This window comes from Callionymus lyra, chromosome 3 (assembly GCF_982586985.1).
Source record: "Callionymus lyra chromosome 3, fCalLyr1.hap1.1, whole genome shotgun sequence".
NCBI lineage: Eukaryota > Metazoa > Chordata > Actinopteri > Syngnathiformes > Callionymidae > Callionymus > Callionymus lyra.
In genome coordinates, this window is record NC_141820.1 from 35,159,643 (window position 1) to 35,178,824 (window position 19,182).

General features: G+C 39.4%; 3 protein-coding genes across 3 annotated transcripts; 1 reads left to right on the plus strand and 2 right to left on the minus strand.

Moving 5' to 3' along the window:
* Positions 1 to 527: 527 nt before the first annotated feature.
* On the minus strand, positions 528 to 3,518 carry exosc7 (exosome component 7). The gene is made up of 8 exons (XM_087785979.1): positions 3,444 to 3,518; positions 3,274 to 3,375; positions 2,860 to 2,954; positions 2,622 to 2,787; positions 2,473 to 2,543; positions 1,594 to 1,717; positions 1,372 to 1,527; positions 528 to 671 (listed from the first exon to the last, which is right to left on the minus strand). The coding sequence occupies exons 1-8, from the start codon at positions 3,498 to 3,500 to the stop codon at positions 567 to 569; spliced, it is 876 nt and encodes a 291-aa protein (XP_087642105.1). The 5' UTR covers positions 3,501 to 3,518; the 3' UTR covers positions 528 to 566.
* Positions 3,519 to 5,469: 1,951 nt separating this feature from the next.
* On the plus strand, positions 5,470 to 9,946 carry LOC148084600 (palmitoyltransferase ZDHHC3-like). The gene is made up of 6 exons (XM_087787701.1): positions 5,470 to 5,772; positions 6,229 to 6,353; positions 7,360 to 7,456; positions 8,155 to 8,236; positions 8,481 to 8,611; positions 8,962 to 9,946. The coding sequence occupies exons 1-6, from the start codon at positions 5,470 to 5,472 to the stop codon at positions 9,118 to 9,120; spliced, it is 897 nt and encodes a 298-aa protein (XP_087643827.1). The 3' UTR covers positions 9,121 to 9,946.
* A 1,249-nt stretch (positions 9,947 to 11,195) lies between these two features.
* LOC148084601 (transmembrane protein 42-like) lies at positions 11,196 to 15,366 on the minus strand. The gene is made up of 3 exons (XM_087785980.1): positions 15,131 to 15,366; positions 14,680 to 14,826; positions 11,196 to 11,985 (listed from the first exon to the last, which is right to left on the minus strand). Exons 1-3 carry the CDS (start codon positions 15,305 to 15,307, stop codon positions 11,839 to 11,841), a joined length of 471 nt encoding a protein of 156 aa, XP_087642106.1. The 5' UTR covers positions 15,308 to 15,366; the 3' UTR covers positions 11,196 to 11,838.
* Between the last annotated feature and the right edge of the window lie 3,816 nt (positions 15,367 to 19,182).

Sequence of the window (19,182 nt, forward strand, 5' to 3'; positions counted from 1 at the left end):
CACATGGCCTCGACTGACTCGATAACATAAACTTTTTAACAAACACAAAGTTTTGTGTGACAAGTTTTGGGTGGAAAAACTTTCTATACAAGTTTGCCAAAGGCTTTGAGTATTTCAGCAGCATGAGGCGTGTGTTGGAAAGATGAATGGAGCGACTCCAGAGTCACATCTGGTGTTATGGCTCCGTATAGACGCACACGTGGCAGAAACAAATCCTGAAATAGAAGCTTCCATGTTACAGCTCATCTTTGTCATCTATCAGAGAAATGTTCACACATGTTCTCCACGGTATTATAGCCACACAACTAGGTACTTTGATCTACAGTGGTTTTGAGTTGCAGGCAGTGTTCAGTACCTGCATATATTGCAGCAGCATCAGGACCAGGAAACACAACATATACATGACAATCTCAGACTTATTGTTTGTCTCTATTCCGGCAGCCTGAGGCGCCAAACTAACCCCTTAATACTGACATGGTGTTCTTAGTATTCTCTCCAGCAAGAAGACATTTTGGGTTGGTGGAAAATATTGTTTATTAGAATATAAATGATCTTTTTACACATTGTCATCCGAGAAATCCCACTTTCTGTCGTTTGGTCCCCAGTTGCTCCTCCTGCTGCAGCAGACTGATGAGCGGTGGGTGAAGAGCTTTGCCGATACGTTTACCTGCCTGTACAGAAACAAACCTTTTTGTTAATGATCATAAAGGCCTTTTTCACAACATCAGTTACGTTTCGGTTTATTCAGCTAAAGGAGTTTTGGTTCTACTTGACTAAGCTAAGGTAATTAGCCACGAACACTAGCTACTAACGTATGTAAAACACTACTACTAATAATTTACAAAACAATAATAGTAATAACAGTTAATTGTATTGAAGAGTATCTTTTTATTACTATTAAAGACACTTTACACAGGGCTGCCAAGTTTCAGAATATGACAAGAGTGAGATTTTAGTGTGCGCTTTAGCGGTTGATTTTTAAATGTCGACTTCTATGAATTCATAAGACCGATGTGCTCACCTACGTACCAGCTACATCATGAACCTGTCATTGCTGACAATATCGTATGACTAAGATGATTTAAAAATGGATGAATTAAAAAAGTCTATTTGGAATTGTTGTGATGTTTTGTAGGCTGTTAGTCTACATCCTCTAGATGACGTCTATGACGGTCATTGATTGTAACTTTCAATAATTTTTTATTTATAGCATAATAAACCTGTAATCTTTGACAAGTGTCACAGCACTTTAGGGCTGCCAGGGCCATTAACCATTAGGTTATTTTTTACAACTTTATACTGTGAATCTCAATCGTAAAATTGCCAAAAAAATGTTGCATGTGTCACAGATGTTCATGGTCCATCACTCACCTCTGTCATCTCACAAACACTTTCGGGGTCCAGGCTGCCTGTGCCCACTTTCCTCACACAGGTGATGGCCCCCTTTTGTGTGACAGAGATGACCAGACTGGCCACTGAGCAGGCCTTCTCCTGCAGCGTGGCGTCCACCACATGTCTGTGTCCCACCTGAAGGTCAGCAGCCAGAGGTCAGACCAGTAAAATATATAGTTTTACAAACATTTTAGTCCTCACTTTACACAGCGTCACTATACAAGGAACATTTTCCACATCCAGTCTGACAACGTCGTAGGGGTCGTCCGACAGCTCGATCTCCTTCCCTCCCTCTTCATCTGTTGACATGTGCACTTTGGAGATTCTGCAGGGATTAAGAAAGAGATTTTGGTCTGTTTGCTGTAGGGTTTTCCGTCAACAAAAAGTGCAAAATTATGTGAAGAATCTGAGCTAAAAGTCTGTTATCATATTTTTAACCACTTTTATTATTATAATTAAATCAATGCTTGCAACGGGGTTGGGAGTATGGATTACTTTGATCCAGGTAAACACTGACCCCAGCCTCGATAATAGACAGTTCAAATGTTAGTGATGCCACTGAATTAACTGCTTGCTAAACTGTGATTTGGCATAAAAACACCACATAACAGCTCTTTGCTTTAGAGAAAAGTTGGACAGGCATTTAAAATGTATGTGTGTTGTTTTGATTACACTCCCTCTCTCCCTCCCTCTAATTGTTGGGGGGAAATGTGACTTTGAACCAATTCGTATTTCTGTTCTTTGTTTAAGTTTACAGGTTTAAGTCAAATTCCAAACCTAAATAAACCAACTGAACTATACAAACGTTAATAGCCAGAGTGGAAGAGTTGGTTGGTTTCTTCCCTGATAGACAAAGTCTCCCACAGACTACATTTCAAAACATGTTTGGTGTATTTTTGTATGCCAGGACACACAGAAACACTTAAGGAACACATCCTGGCTTTTACATTATTTTATAAAATGTTTATTTTACAATATACTGTATTTTATTTCAGATTTCCCTTATAATCTACAGTAACTCCTGAAGATGGAGGATCAAAGCTGCTGGACACAGTGTGATAAGATGCTAGATGGACTTACCTGGTGCTGAAGAGAGCTGCCTTGATGGCTATTGAAATAGCATCGTAGAGGTTTCCATCGCACTGCAGCAGCTACACAACCAAAGCAGAATGAAAGATTATGACCAGACAATGAAGCACATCCAAATGAGGTGATGATGAGAAGCGCACCAGAACGTCCACGTAGAGAACCCAGCAGTGTTCCCCAGCACTGATGCAGAGACTCTTCAGATCCAAGCTGTGTTTGTTGTTGAAGACTTTGTAGAGAGTGTTGCTCAGCTCTGTCCCCAACTCCTCACCCCCTCGTCCTTCAAATTCAGGAGTTGCATTTGCCGAGCTGGGGAAAAGACAAACAGAACGTGTGAGAGTATTCCAATACGTCACTTTTTTTGAACAGCAGGACACCTACCAGTCGACAAAGAACTCCATGTATCCTTCATCTGGAGATGATGGCTTTGGTTTCCCGATCTCAGCCTTGATCCCGACCAGAACTGCTGTGTGACCCTGTGAGAAGATAGGAAGTCAGGAAAGAGATTAAAAAAACAAAACATTTATTAGGAACAAACCAAGTTTGTTCAAGAGCTTTTATAAACATTTATATTTGATAATGAGGGTATTTAATTAATATAAAATTACATACAAATCGCAGTTACATGTAAACTGACGAGAGGAAATTGAATTAAACGTAAATAAATATAGCTTATAGCTATAGCTTGACAGTGGGTACGACGTACATTGAAATTCGAGTTAGTTCGGAAAAGTAATTTTAAAAAATCCGGTCGAAATATGCATCTTTGTTCGATCACTTAAGAAAACATCTTACCAGAGTAACTTTGGCGGAACCATCAGTGTTGGACACCACGTCCGTCTCTATGTCCATGTGCCTGTAGTCCTCACAGCCTCGTCCGTCCACCCGGAGATCATCCTGTCAACGACACATGCTCAGACGGAGACTCCACAGAAAACGCTCGCACTTAGTCCTCTTAAACTCACTCGTATTCCGTGTAAAATGTATATTTTTTCACCATCACTTATTGGAACTGTTGCCATGGCTGTGCTGCTTCTTCTACTCTTAAATAACCGCACATATGGCGTAGTGCGCCATCTAGGGATGAGGCATTGTCACTACAGAATTAAAATAACCTGAATTGTTCATTATTTAATGACAGAAATACACCTTTTAATGCACGCGTTGCCCCCTTTTAACGCAAAATAAATAAAGAATGGTCTTTAAAATTGTCCTTAATTTAGCGTAAATACAAGTAGGTTTTGCTGAATGATGGTATTTTCATTTCATAATGTCGTGTTTGCAATAATACACATTAGTTTGTTTGTATTCGTCCACTTTCCCACTCTTTAAATGTAAACCTTCGAATGTGGAAGTGCGCCTGTGAGTCAACTCTCAGGGCAAAGTGAGTCATTGCACTGACAGGGAGGATTTATTTCCTGTTTGAATTTGTTTCATCTTTTTTTGTCTGTCAAGTTAGCTCGCAGGATCTGGATCTACCTGGTGGAGGATCGCAGGTGGACCGACCGTCCCTGTCCGAACCCCCCTGGTTCAGCCCAGACATTCCTGAAGCCTGCGGACTCCCCCGTGTGACAGGGAAAGTGGACGTCCAGCTGGAAGAGTGGGCTAGCTTAAGCGCCGCTAGCTGCGACATGCTAACAGGCGAAGTCGGAGCGAAAAGTCTTCAATTCGTACCTTTTTCACTCACAAAACCGGGACATTATCGACTGGCAAAGGCACCAGGAAGAGTGTGGTAAGACACCCATGGAGTTATTACTTTATATCACCGATCCTACAATGTATCCTTAAGTGTGATGCCCGTCACTTCCTTGTTAAAGTTTGGAGTTAGTTCTTCTCCTGGTATTTAAAAAAGAAAAGAAAATGCAAGTATGTAAGTATTCAGAAGATGACTCGGACTTTGGCTACAGTTATTGTTGTGTTTTATGGTAAAATGAAAGGCGTATTTAAGTTTTTATAGTTTGTTTATGAAGATGCACAATGGTACCAGAATGACAAATCTCATACTAATGCTATTTGCCTGCAGCTTGAGGTCTCCATGGAGGAGTTGCTGGTTTGACAGGCGTAGCTGCCTCTCAAGGGCAGAATCCTCGAGAGAACCAGACATAAAGCTCTCAAAGAGTAAAGTTATGACAAGAAAAAAAGTGTTTATTCTCCAAAATATTTTTTTTTCAGTAGTAATTTGTGTAGCTATTCCCATGTAGGCTTTAACTGAAGTCTGCTTATGGTGATGGTGTTACCTCAGAGTTAATGTTATTCATAATTCTTTCTCTCACTCTTCACTATCCTACCAAAGTAATCACCTGTAAGAAGAAAAGAGTCTTATTTTAAAGCGCGGAAAAGATGATCTCCATAACTTGATAAACCACTTTTTGTTTACATTGTGTTCTGGATGTCGGGGAAATTAAATTTGCTTGTAGTCCCAGAAATATATTTTATTTGCGGCCTCATCAAGGTCATCATGTCAGTAATGCCACATTTAATACTGTGGCAGTGGAATTAGGTGGAGAAAACTAAAAAAGGACATTATTAATGGACCTAAGCTGTAATTTAATTTAACATTGCATCATTTTTCATCCATTTGTTTAATGTAGAACATTTGATCTTGTATATATTTTTTTGTACAATGACAAATAAATGCAACTGATTAATGCCCCCCTAAAATAGAGCTAAAAGTTTTTATTTTATTGTGTTATATTTGCTTCACAATTAAAAAATACACTAAAAAAAAAGGAAAATGAATGAATGAAAAACTCTTTAAATAAGGCACTTAAAAAACTTAAATGAGTTTAGTAATAAATGTGTTGGCTATATATAAATAATAATTTTAAAGGGCCGAGAAATGCAATCAGAGGGCTGAACTTTGACCAGGTCTGCTTAAATCCAACCTGCCACCTCTATGTATAATTTTGGATGTTTCTCGTCTGTGATGGTCATCTTTTCTTCTCCTCTCCAGTCGGTCCAGCATGCGGTTAGAAGCCCCGCTGCTGTAGAATGAAGAGCCCTGCTCACCGCACCAGGGACATCGAGCGTCAAGCTGGCTACCTGAAGCCCGAGCACTGCGTTCCTCCCCCTCCTCGCACTGGCGCCGGCACCATGTGGTTCATCCGCGATGGCTGTGGTATCGTGTGCGGCGTCATCACCTGGTTCCTGGTTTTCTACGCCGAGTTCGTGGTCGTTTTCGTCATGCTCGCACCAGCGAAGAATGTGCTCTACAGCCTTTTTAATGGGCTCGTCTTCAACGCTCTGGCCTTTCTTGCTCTTGCGTCACATGCCAAGGCCATGTGCACAGACCCAGTGAGTTTGTTTTGTTGCTTTTGTTTGCCACGTTTTTTTTTTGTGTGTCTCACATTCTCGCCCACAAACAAACAAACAGGAAATCATCCATTTATTCCAACACACTCAATCATTTCTGTTTGAATGACTTAAGCTTTCTGTACGTTATATAATAATATACATTTACATTTAATTTGAAGATCCTTGGCAGTTCACTGGTTAGTTACATTCTGATGTGAACAGCTGTGTCAGCACATCTGGTCTGCAGCTTCAGTCATTCCAGCAAAAGTTGTTTTTTTAAAGCTCTTGCAGCTTTATTGTCCATAAAAATGAATTCCAGGGTAAAAAATAAAATCTGGAGACCTACAAAAACAGTATTTCAACAAGTGTTTTGAGCTAACGAAAAACTGATTTTAAATCTCCAACCAAACATACAATTGTCTCTGCTTGCTCACTGGGATTTGTGTGTTTTCACAGGGGGCGGTGCCTAAAGGGAATGCAACCAAAGAATACATCGAAAGTCTGCAGCTCAAACCAGGACAAGTGGTGTACAAGTGTCCAAAGTGCTGCAGCATCAAACCGGACCGAGCCCACCACTGCAGGTAGAGAACCATTGTCCCGGTCAGTCGTGACACTAGAGACAATCGGCGGCTTGATTCCTGCTACAAATGGGGAAAAATGATAATCGCAGAAAATTGTCATTGTCTTTCTCATTCTCACTTTTCTAAACCATGTTAGTGTGGCCTTCCCATGATTGTCTCATTTTCTTTTGGGGTACAACAACAAATGATTCAAGAGCAGCTTTATTTGTCAGTACATATTAGTATACATACGTGGAATTAATTTGAAGTTGTGGACGACTTCGGAATTTGTAACAAAAATAAATGGGTATTAACAATATGTACAAAATATACAAGAGAAATAATAATAATACTAAAAAACACAGTGCAAAAATGTCAACACTGCAATGAATGCGAGTGGATGATCGTTGATTGACAAAACTCTATTATCTTTGTCTATTTAATCTATAAATATATTTTAACTAAAGTTCTTATTTTTCTCTATTTTTTACTTTTACTCGCTCCTCTATAAAAGTTCTGCTGTTTCATTCAGTGTAGTTTTGACTTGTACTACTATGTCATTTCTTTTTAATTCCACAGACTTATAGAAAGAAAAAAAAGCTTTACTTTGTGTATCAAAACTAGTGAAAATCTTTATCGACACGTTGCAATGTCTTCGTTATTCGTGTTGTGTTTGCTGAGTTTTAGTATCCGAGATATCACACTGACATCCACTTCAAGCAGCTCTGGGTAGTTTTGGGTACCTTAATATTTTTGTACTAAAATACCTTGTGATGAACATCAACTTAAAACTAGTTGAATGACTCGTATACCGTGACTTGAGGTGTTTTGTGTTTTTTTTTTTCACTGTAAAAGTTCTTGGGGATGGTGTGAACATGCTACACAGGCTAAAACAGGGATTTAATCCTGTTGTTTTTAAAAAGAAAGCATCAAATATTTTCAGCACTGAAAGACTCGGACCCAAGTTTTACCCTAGTATTCAATCTCTGCTCCAGTTAACCATGTATATATATATGTGTGTTTTCAGTGTGTGTAAACGCTGCATCAAGAAGATGGACCACCACTGCCCCTGGGTCAACAACTGTGTGGGAGAGAAGAACCAGAAATACTTTGTTTTGTTTACAGTGAGTACATCTTTATCAGTAAACCCTTAAGGTGGTTTAAATTCTAACATAAGCCACATCATTATGCCCTTTAATTTGTAGATCGATTACTACCCTCAGTATGCTGGACTTGTACTGTGCTGCTCCGTTTTAATTGACACATTTATAATGTATACTGTACATGTCTAATCTAATGAAGGAGCTGTACAACAACAACAAGAATGGGTTATCACTTAAACTTGTACTTAAAGAAAACATGCATTTCTTGTTATATCACTAGTGAATGTATGTAGATGTCATATACATTATAACTTTTATTTCTTTTTTTTCATACTGTTGTTTTTGGTGTGAGTACTTAGTCTTTCATCAAGGGTGGGCTACTACAGGTTCTATGTATAGGTTTCTTTCCAATATGTTACCAATGCTAAATATAATACACAAAAGACTGGCAATGGTTTTTTACAATAATTAAAGGTCTTTTGATCGGATAGTAAAACATTGGAAAAGGGCTAGTTCCAAACAATCTTTTTATACAACAGGTCCATGTGCCACTCATGTACCCTGAGGAAACGGTGTTAGTGACCACTGGTCTATAGTGAAATTCACCTCAGTTGTCAGCCAGAATGAAAGAAAAAACAAATGCCTATGTTTGAACGAACAATCAAGATTAAGATTTTGTCATCTAAATGAAAAGTTGATTTGTGTGTTTCTGTTTCCAGATGTACATTGCACTGATCTCTCTCCACGCTCTGACCATGGTGGCCTTCCATTTTGTTTTCTGCTTCGAGGCCGACTGGACAAGTGAGTGTTGTGACAGTGATGCTGCAAGAGAAGCCACAGAGAGATGAGAGGCAGGAAACTAAAACTGCAGGAAGATTGTTGGAGTTTTGTCAAGACAAAAGAATAGAACAAGAATGGATAAAAGATAGTTTTTATGTTGCTAAGCTAACAGTGAACTGAGCTACTATTCGTGTATATAATGTTGAATCTACGCCTCCTCACGTCAAGTCCTCTAACGTTTTACTTCAACCCACCACTTCACTAGAGTGCAGCAACTTCTCTCCGCCAGCCACAGTCATCCTCCTCATCCTGCTGTGTTTTGAGGCCCTGCTCTTCCTCATCTTCACCGCGGTCATGTTTGGAACCCAGGTCCACTCCATCTGCACTGATGAGACCGTGAGTGTGGCGGAGTGTAGCGGAGTGTAGCCTAGGATTCTGAAACCCATGTTGTTTAATATGTTTGTAACTTTTGTAGTACGGAAAGGGGTTTGTAGTTCTATAAAAGTGGGAGACTTTGCTTTTCAAAAAGGGATATTCATTCATCCATTGACTGAGGTTATCGGAGGGAGGGTCGTGGGGCAGCAGCTGCAGTTAAGAGGTCCATGGTCACATAATTTGGGATCATTGATCTTAAAATGGCAGGCTAAACGCAAACTGATATTACAGCAAACAGTCTTCATGTAAGGATAGACGCAGTGTTTTTTTTGCTTCTTTTGGTGACCTTTGACCTTCTGTGACCCTCTCAGGGTATCGAGCAGCTGAAGAAGGAAGAGAGAAGATGGGCCAAAAGGTCCAAATGGTTGAACATGAAGGTGGTTTTTGGTCACCCCTTCTCCGTGTCCTGGCTCAATCCTTTCGCGACGCCGGATCACGGCAAAGCAGACGTCTACCAGTACATCGTGTGAGGCCAGTGCCGTGTGAGGCCAGTGCAGCTGCTGACGCGTCAGTCTGGACCTTGACAAGCATGACCACTGTAGTTTTGTCCAACCTCAAAAAATCCCCCCCACCCCCTGACAATTTTTAATATTTTGGGATTCGGTTTTGGATCCCAATTCCTCCTAGTAAAAAATTGGACGATCAAAAGGCTGGAATCATCGTTGTGTGCCGTTTTGTCTCAGGAGCCGTCACTTGCTGGATGATCTGCCTTAAGAGCCCCACACTTGAGTCATGTTGCCTTAATGTGGCAGTCAGACGTACATTAGCATGTTCAGGTGTGTGTCAACACAATCGTTCTAGAGTGTAGCTGTCCATCGTTTGTTCAGAACATGCACCTCTTGAGCAACACACTGATGAGTCTCTGTGACGATGATGATGAACATTCTGAACACTCTTCTGCAGGACTTGATGACATCATCAAACACCATTTTGCATGTTCAGTTAGGACCACAAGTTGTTATGAACTGGAGCAAAAGGTGAAACGGAATTCATGACCCGTGCGGCACATGCTGCTGTAGAAGATGTTTCTGTAACTCTTCAGATGAAGCTGTGACTATCATCAGGTTGGATGACTCGGTCTGACCCACATGCCCTTTCAACCAATTCTGATGCAGAGAAATGTTTGTGATCTTGTTTTAGTATAGAATTATTAAGAATTGTTCTTCACATGACCCAGGAACAGGTTTTCACAGTACACCAGCTCACTGTCGGGAAGTATATTTTCATGAATTTGTTGCCTTTTTATTGTTTTGGTTAAAGGAGGAATGAGTAATAAAACATGTAAATACACTATGAGTTTTTGTTCAACAATCTCTGACTAGTTTTACACCACTTACACTCAAAAAATCCTATACTATCTTAGGTCACAGGCCGAAAAGAAAGTATAATTAACTAACACTTGGTATGAGACTGATTTCCATATTATTTTGTACTCCTAAAAGCTCAATATATCTTATTTTTTCTCTTTTATCAAACACTCACCAAGAAGATTAATTTCCTTCATCAGTTTTACTGTTATTTGAAGTCGCTGCATAATTGTGGACATTGATAAGCTATGTTCCATATCTTATATTAAAAACTGACATATTTATAGTTCAGGTTTATCTACATGAACATTACTCTGGTTTAAGCCAACTTTGCAGGCTGGATTTCGGGCATCATGCCTACAGTATACAGTACACTAGTGATCTCAACCAAGTTTAAGCCGACTAGAACCATTTTTTTTATTGTTTCATTAACTAGAGTTGGAGAGTCTTCCTTAAGGTGAGGATGGTAATATAATAGCATGTCAGAAAAAAACATACTATGAAAATACTCAATTGTGTAAAGATGGCATGATCAATAACCAAACATTAGCTTCATGAGATCCTTTATTAGAGTTGGTGTGATTCATGACACATTTTTTTGATCAAAAGATGGCCTTAAGTCAATAAAATAAGTAAAGGTTATTTGTGAAGAGCCTTTCTAGACCAGGGTCTAAAAATATTAACTAAGACTATAAACTATTAAAACAGGCCCTAATTTTTAAAGGCTGCATTTGTAGTTATTTATGTTTATTAAGTGGCCAGGTCAAATTTAACTTCTTTGATTTCCTTGTTTTTTTTTAAATATATAAAAAGGTGTAGCCCATTTAAATAATGAAGTCATTTCTCATGGTCCTCTAAAATTAGATTGAACATGATGCTAACATATTATTAGTATTTCAGTGATAAATGTCAATCACACAACATTTTTTAAATATCTAAAATATTTCACATATTTGTAAATGATGTAACTTTTTTTTTGGTTTACCACCAAAAGACTAGCTTAACTTTAATGTCTTGTGGCATGTTAAAAACCAGGCATGAAACGTTCAAAATGTTATAAAAAATGCTGATAAAAAATAATTTATAGCATGATGTCACTGGTACGAAAATGACAACATAAATAATAGATTATTTATCAATTTATAATCTACAATATCTTAGCTCACAGCTAGTTTAGCGACATTAGCCACAATGCTAAGAAAGCTAAGGTGTACATATTAAGACTCACAGACAGCAAATGTCTTTCTTAGGGCATTTATTGATCTATCACAGTGCAAGAAAGAAGAGTGAATGTGCAGGAATGACAAAGCATCGTGATCACATTGAAATCTCACAGAAATGTTGCAGCCCTGTTGGTTTTGCTTTACATGTGCTAGTTACAAAGCTACTGTTTGATGTTTGCAGTGTAGAAATAAAAAACTTTGGTGATCAGAAGGCTGCTCATGTTTCACAGATATGTCCATAGTTACTGTTGCTACATGAAGTCGCTGCTGTAGACCTACATCAGCTCATTTTTTAAACAGAAGAAGACAACCAAACATGGCAAGTCATGTTGACGTTTGATCTTCAAATATAGTTTTTCTACAGTATTAGGAGCTGATCTTGATGATGGTGAGTAGATCAGTAGAAGGGGGCGGCCATTGCTGTCACATAGTTGATTTAGCACAGATTTTAAACCAGGACAAGTGATGACTTACATTGACTAAGATTTAAAAACATTTCTCAAAAAAAATGTTTTGTTTCTTTTTCAAAAATATTTGTGTGATCCATGCGTTTCTGTAGTATTGTATGAACATAAACAAGCTTGAAGAACGAAATGATGCTATCGTCCAACAATTTGAAACCTACTAGGATGAAACATGTCACAGTTCTGGGATTAAATCAGTTGTCTCTCTTAGCAGCTGCTTGTTGTTGACCCGTCTGTGGAGAAACCCTCTGAAGCACCAGCAGACCAGAGAAGGTCAAAGAGATCCCGACCCAACACAGGGTTATCTGGGCTTCACCAAAGATCAGCTGGCCCAGGAACGCCTGCACACAACAAGGTCACACCTTTAGCAATGTGTTGTGAATGTTAGTCAGGGACGTGCGGTCAGGGTAGGCAGGTGAGGCAGTGCCTCAATGCGCAATCCATGAATGTCGCCAATATAATGCTCACAGATGAGTTTATTTGCCTTGGTTTTTCACAATCTGGCTGATGTCTTGAAACATTATAGTGTAATGTTTATAAGGGTCTTATTTAGTTTCGCTGATCGGAAATACAACCGCAGTGAAAAGGCAATTTTGAGGCAAACACTAATGAGCCTCATCAAACTACGTCAAAACTGCATTGAGGCGGAGAGAGTTTTTATAACTAAAGGACATAAGGTGGACTTTTACAATAAAGTAACAGAGGTTTGTGTGGCGAAGGACAGGTGCATGGACTTAATCTCCAGATAAAGCTTAGACCAGAAACGGTTTTAATTTGAAATATATAAAAAAGAGAAAAGACTGAGAAAAATGCAAAAGTATGTAAAAACTACATTTTGGTCTTAAATAAAATATTATTTGTTTTCCTCACACTTAAATTGACCCATTTTATACTTAATATTTATCTTACCTTACCTTTTTACGTGAATCCAGCCAATCACAGAAAGTACCTTGCAATACTAACCAATCATAAGCAACATAAGGTTAACACTTAAAACTTCCAACTCTCGTGTCTCCTGCTCCTCAAATCACGCCGGTCTTCTGTGAAGCTGACAGCAATGCATTGTTGAGATTTTTCATTGACAAAATTAAATTGATCAAAGAGAAAATCTCTCCCCCTTTGTTGGGAACCCCTACTGTCTCTGAGCCCATCTCCTCCTCTTGGTCATCCTTCTCTGCTGTATCTTTGGGTGATATTTCAGCACTAGTGAACAAGATGAAACCCTCCTCTTGCTCAGATGACGTCCTTCCTTGTAGGCTTTTTATCAAAGTATTTGATGTAATTGGCCAAAGGCTGAACAGCTTAGTCAATTGTTTGCTAGAAATCAAACAATGGCTGAGTGAAAACACTTTACAGCTTAATGTGGACAAAACTGAAACTCTGGTGATTGCTCCTGATGATACGATTCCAGGGTTGAGTCAGTACTTGGGTGACTTAGGTCAGTCTGTCAAACTGAGCCTGAGAAACCTGGGTGTTGTATTTGATAAAGACATGTCTCTTGTTCAACACTGTAGAAAACTGACCAGAAACTGTTTCCTTCAACTGAGAAAAATCTCTAAACTTAGGAAAATGCTGTCACAACATGATCTGGAGCTTGTAATCCATGCGTTTGTTTCTTCTCGTCTGGACTATTGTAACAGTTTGTTTTCATGTCTTAACAAGAAGGAGCTGTCTCGCCTGCAGTTGATTCAGAACTCTGCAGCGAGAATTCTGACCCGCTCTAGTAGAAGAACTCACATTTCTCCGGTCCTTAAAACTCTTCACTGGCTTCCAGTTTCTTTCAGGATCAACTTTAAAATTCTGGTTCTTACTTTCAGAGCTATTCATGGTCAGGCTCCTCCTTACATCACTGATCTGATCCAGCCTTACACCCCAGCTCGGGCTCTGAGGTCTGTGGATCAGAATCTACTTATGGTTCCACGCACACGGCTCAGGACCAGAGGAGAGAAATCTTTTCAGGCTGTTGCTCCTAAGCTTTGGAACAATCTTCCTCTCTCTTTGCGCTTGATGGAGTCTACTGACTCCTTTAAGAAACATCTTAAGACGTTTCTATTTGTGCAGGCTTTTCCTTGAATTTCTCGAACTCCTGTGTTGTTCTCGGTGTTGTCTTGATCTTTGAAGTATGTACTGTTTTGAGTATTGTTTTGATTGTTAAAGCGCTTTGTGACCCTGGTCTCGAAAAGCGCTATATAAATATATATTACTTACTTACTTACTTACTTACTACTATAGTCTTACTGACAACAAAGTGTGCTCGAGTCATACAGCGCTGACATCATAATGCTGTCAAGCTAACCGTGGCTTGGGATTCTTCACTCTTAAGCCAAACTTAAATCTGGAGATTTCTCGCTAAACTTTATGGTAAATTCCCAAAACACCATTTAATAGGAGGAAGTAAATGTTCTGCTTTCAAATTAAGAGCATTGAGCATTGCAATTTAAAGGTCTCAGATCATTGAATATAATTTAATTTTAAATAAATTGATAATTAAAATTTAATATTTCAGCTATGACTCTTATGTCAAAGTCAAAGATGACAGGTTTATAGAGCTATGAATCAATATTTATCCCCATCGATGACTCCAAAAGATCTAGAGGATATAGACTAATTTCCCACAACATATCACAACAATTCAATATAGACTTTTGAGAAATTAATAATTAAATCTTTTTTTTTAAAACCATCTTCATATGATATTGTCAAGGATGACAGTGCCTCACCAACCATGAACCTCTCTGAACGTCACTGATATTAGTGATGGGTTTATAAGGCCTCATGATACAGCATCAGCTGAGTGATGCTGTATCATGATGCAGTGTCTTCATTTTGAAAGGCCACTAGATGTCACTCTCTGCATTATAATAACTGGCTCTACTAACTCAATGAAACCTGGCATCATGGTCAAACTGAGAGTGACATCTAGTGGCCGTTCAAAACCAAGACACTGCATCACGATACAGCATGATAAACGATACTGTATCATGAAGCCTCATCCTCACTAGTGTATATGCTGCATGCTTCTCTCTCATACTTACGGAAGATATGAAGTTGGAGGCGGTGGTGGTCACAGTGGTTCTGGTGGAGGACGAGGAGTACCTGAGTGCCTTCGCGAGGAAGGTCCACATCACAGCGTTGCAGGTGAAGAGCAGACCCCCGCAGAGCAGCCGCAGAGGGATGTGGAGCTGAGACCACACATGGGGAGTTCAGTCAGTGGATCTGGTTCAACACGTCATGATCCGACCCTTCATAGTAACAAACATTCCTGAATAAAACCAACACGTTCCTACAGAGGGACGACGTTGATTGACAGCCGCGTGAAGGTCGTGTCAGGTATTCATCATAATCACGCGATATCACGCGAGCCGCAATGTCACACGCACGCGGACAAGCACGAGATGCGTGGATCCCCTTGATGGTGAGTCAGAGGGGTGATGATGGGGGGAGCCCCCCGACATTCCTTAAGTGCTACACCAGGACTCGTCTTACCCGGTCACACGCGGTGGTTTCGTCCGCTTGTCTGAATTTCCTCTGCTCGCCCCACGTCCGGAGTCCGGTTTCACAGACTCCCTTCAGGTAGTCTGCTCCCAGGGACAGCTTGGCCGACGACGACGCCACGGCGCCGAGGAACCCCGCCAGCAGTGCATAGAAAACTCCGGGGAACATCTTGAGGACGTCCTACTCCATCTTCACAGTCTCCGCAGGTGCAGATGCCCGCATAGTGGTCTGAGCCACTGCACTTCCCACTTCAGCCGTCCGGGGGCAGTCGCGTAGCACGCTTTCGCACGGTTTCAAAGAACTGCATTATGGGAAATGCAGTTGCAGTCTTGGAAACGAATAACGTCAGTAATTTAAAGTAGCACAGTTCGTTAAAAACAACCAAATAGTAACACAATATAATAAACAAGATACATAACATTTAAATAATAAAATAGCATATCGAAATATTAAGGTAAAACACACTTGTTTATTTAAATAAAGTAAAAAACAGTTGATGAATCCAGTTAAGAGTTAAAAAGCAACACCACATAATCCCAGTTTATAAAAGTGGACTTTTAAAATACATTTTAAAGATGGCACAGCCCCGTACTTCCTCTGGCTTAATCTAAGTAAGTAAGTTATTTTTATTTGTATAGCGCTTTTCTAGACCAGGGTCACAAAGCGCTTAAACAATCAAAACAATATTCAATAAAGTATATACTTTAAAGGGCAAGAGAAAACTAATGTTTTGTGAAAGATGTCCAAGGGGGGCTAGGTTTAATGGAATGGACTAAGGGGTAGTCAAAACATTTTGCGTTATGGAATTGGAACAAAAATATCTTAACAGAGCAATAAATAAAAGCACAGAAAAAAGGGCTGAATAAAATAAAAATATATATTTTGGTTTTAACAATGAAACTTTCTGTTTGTTTTTTTTAACAAATACAGATGTATTTTGTTGCAGGATACTGTAGAGGTGACCTGCTACGAAAGTACAACAAATTTAATATTGAGACAAATGAGCTAATTCCGAAGTGTTTAATATTTTAATATAAAATGAGCTCTGGAAATCTGTCTAAACCATAAACGCTGGACTTGAGAAAGGATTTTATTGTAATGGTCTTCTCTGTTTCCAGCCTAAAGCTTATTCGTCAAAAAAGAAAAATTGGCCTCAGCTTCGAGTGCTAATTGGCTTCTTCTGTTCGATCTCAGAATAATTGAGCTCGCCGCCTCTGCTCACACCCCTGCCTTGACATCCCAGTGTTTTGAGCGCACACTAGCTTCTCGTCCTGAGAGGTGACATGGTGGCGATAGACCCTTCACAGTACGAGCTTCTAGCTTTAATGGCCATACTTGTGACCTTTAAGGTGGGTGTGTTGAGCTCCGTGATAATAAGCTACGAGCTGGAGAGGAAAGGACAGTGAGCTTGTTTCATTGGAATTAAGTTTTAAGATCACAGCCCTGCAGAAGGTTGTGAAGAGTAGAAGCTGAAAATTACAGACCAGAATTATCTTAAACTATTCTCCTCTCATTAAGCTAACTTGAGAGACCAGCTCGTGGAGTAGGATCATTGTAGGCTGTAACATAAATATGAAGAGCTGGATGGCCATGTTGTTGTTTAACCAGAATTCTTACCGTAGCATTTAGCCTCTTATTTTGCGTAGAACTTATCTTTAATCTCAATGAGTAATTCATTTTTGGATTATTAGAAATATTAAGATTATTAGAATAATAAATAGTCCATAATCGCGCTGTTATTTTCTGCTAACCAAGGAGCTCTAGAAGCTGCAACACTACTGTGTGTGTCGCCATCTTGATGACAGCTTTTTTATGTTTGCTATATTTATCTCACTTTTAAGGCCGGTCCGTGAAAATAATGACTACATGAAAGTGGTCTGTGGTGCAAGACCTGTAGGGACCCTTGCTTCAAAGGTTTCATACACCCTGAAAAGCATCAATGAGTCACAGTTCAAGTCAAGACGTCACTTCTTCCATTAGATGAGAGAATGTCATGGCTGATGGGATGGAAGTCTGTTGTTACGCCTGAAGTGTCTTCCTCTGAAGACCACTGCTTGCACGGCGAAGCTGCTTCTCGTATGGAAATGATAACAAAAATAAAAGTGAAGTGGCATGAAGAGTGTCGTTTGTATTCAACAGCAGGATGCCTGGATGAATATGAATGAGGTCACTTGTCGAGGGAGAGATACATGCAATGAGTCACACATTTACTGACACGCTCCAACTTTTATCTCCATTTCAATGGCTCTCAGCCCACACAACCCTAGAGACACGCATACATATAAGCGTACCATGTGAAATGTAAACACCTACACGCACACGCTGACCTTGTGGGTGTACAGGGTCAACAGTGGCTCTCCGTGAGTCCATTAAGGGTGTCTGTGAAGTAAGCTGTGTGATTCTACTGGACTTGGTGATCAACATACATTTTTTAACTCAAACCCAATGTTACTCTGGATGTCGTCAAACCAGAGTCTGTTACCGCTTCTTCATGCTCAAACAGCTTCAGGCAACCACTTACTGACACACTGACACTTTTCAAGAGCATTAACATCTATAACATTGGTCCTCAACCATTCCTGCACCACAGACCATTTTCATGTAGTCACTATTTTTATAGACAGGTAGAGGAATACAGCAAACAAAAAACAACGGAACAAAATCATTGTTGCGGTCTCTGGATGTTCTTTTCCAGCCCACAAGGAAATATGGCTTTTCTTTCTTTTTTGCTGCAAGCTTAATCCCTTGTGGATCCTTCATGTGAGGTGGAGAGAACCAAACATATTGCATGGAAAAGTGTTGAAGCAGCAGAAGTGAGAGCTGAAGAGAAAGAGTAATGCTAATGAAGATGATGCTTGTCAAAGCGATGATACGACAGAAGGAAGCAGAAATATTGATTCCTGCATGTAATAAATGTACATAGTAATGTGTTTAAATGCTGCCACAGTCTTTTTTTCATCATCATTCACAGGCAGGTTATTAACAAGAGAGAATATATTACAGCAGATGTTCCATTGTTTTGAGTTCTGCTGAAACAGCATTCATTTCCTTCATGGTTTGGGTTGCGTTCACCAGATATTAACTATCAAATGGAACATCGATTTCACACACACTAGAAAGACACAGCAGTTCACTGCATTCTTGGTTTGCTTGTGTAACATAAAAGAATGTCAACATAGAGAAGGAACTGGAATGACATGGTCATTAATGAAAGTAGCATTATTGTGGCCTCAAAACAAATTAATTAAATATGTTCTCAATAAATAATACATTTTAAATTAATAAATTTAATGTTATTATGTAAATGTAAGCAAATATTCAGAATAAAAAATAAAGGATGTCAATAAATGCACATGATTTGAAACCCTTATCTTATTATCTAGCTAAAGGAACTTTACTGCCAGACGTTGTTTAGTTAAGCAGATAAATAAACTAATTTGCCATGGTAGATTGACACATGATGACCCGGTCATGACCTCTCAACGTTGTCACCCATCGCCAATCCAAGCCTTTAATGAATCATTGATCCTATGGCTCTCATTTATTGATCAATCGGACTGCAGAACTTTGTTCTTTGTTCATCAACTCTGGTGGAGTTAACTCATGATTGTACATCCTGTGTGATGAATTAGTGCTTAAATTAGAACATCCATAAAAATAACAATGTGTGTCAGAAAAGTATCACTAAGCAATTTTTTTTTATTTGAAATGCTAAATCAAAAATAAGAAAATAAAAAAGTATATTAGACTTAGACTTAGACTTCGACTTCGTCTGCACTTTATTGATCCCTTTGAGATGACACTCAGGGAAATTTCTGTTTTCCAGTAGCACAGAAGGAATAGCGAAAAACCAAAAAGCACACAGAAGAGGACGATAGCATTAGTAGTATTAAGGTGACTAATTATGCTGACACATGCTTTAGTACATTTTTACAGTGTTTTAGCCAACAAAAGTTTCAATAATTCAACCTCAAGTTATTTTAAGATGATGATCACTTCCGGGGGGCGTGTCAGCACCGGGTGGGCGTGTCTAAGCTCCTCCC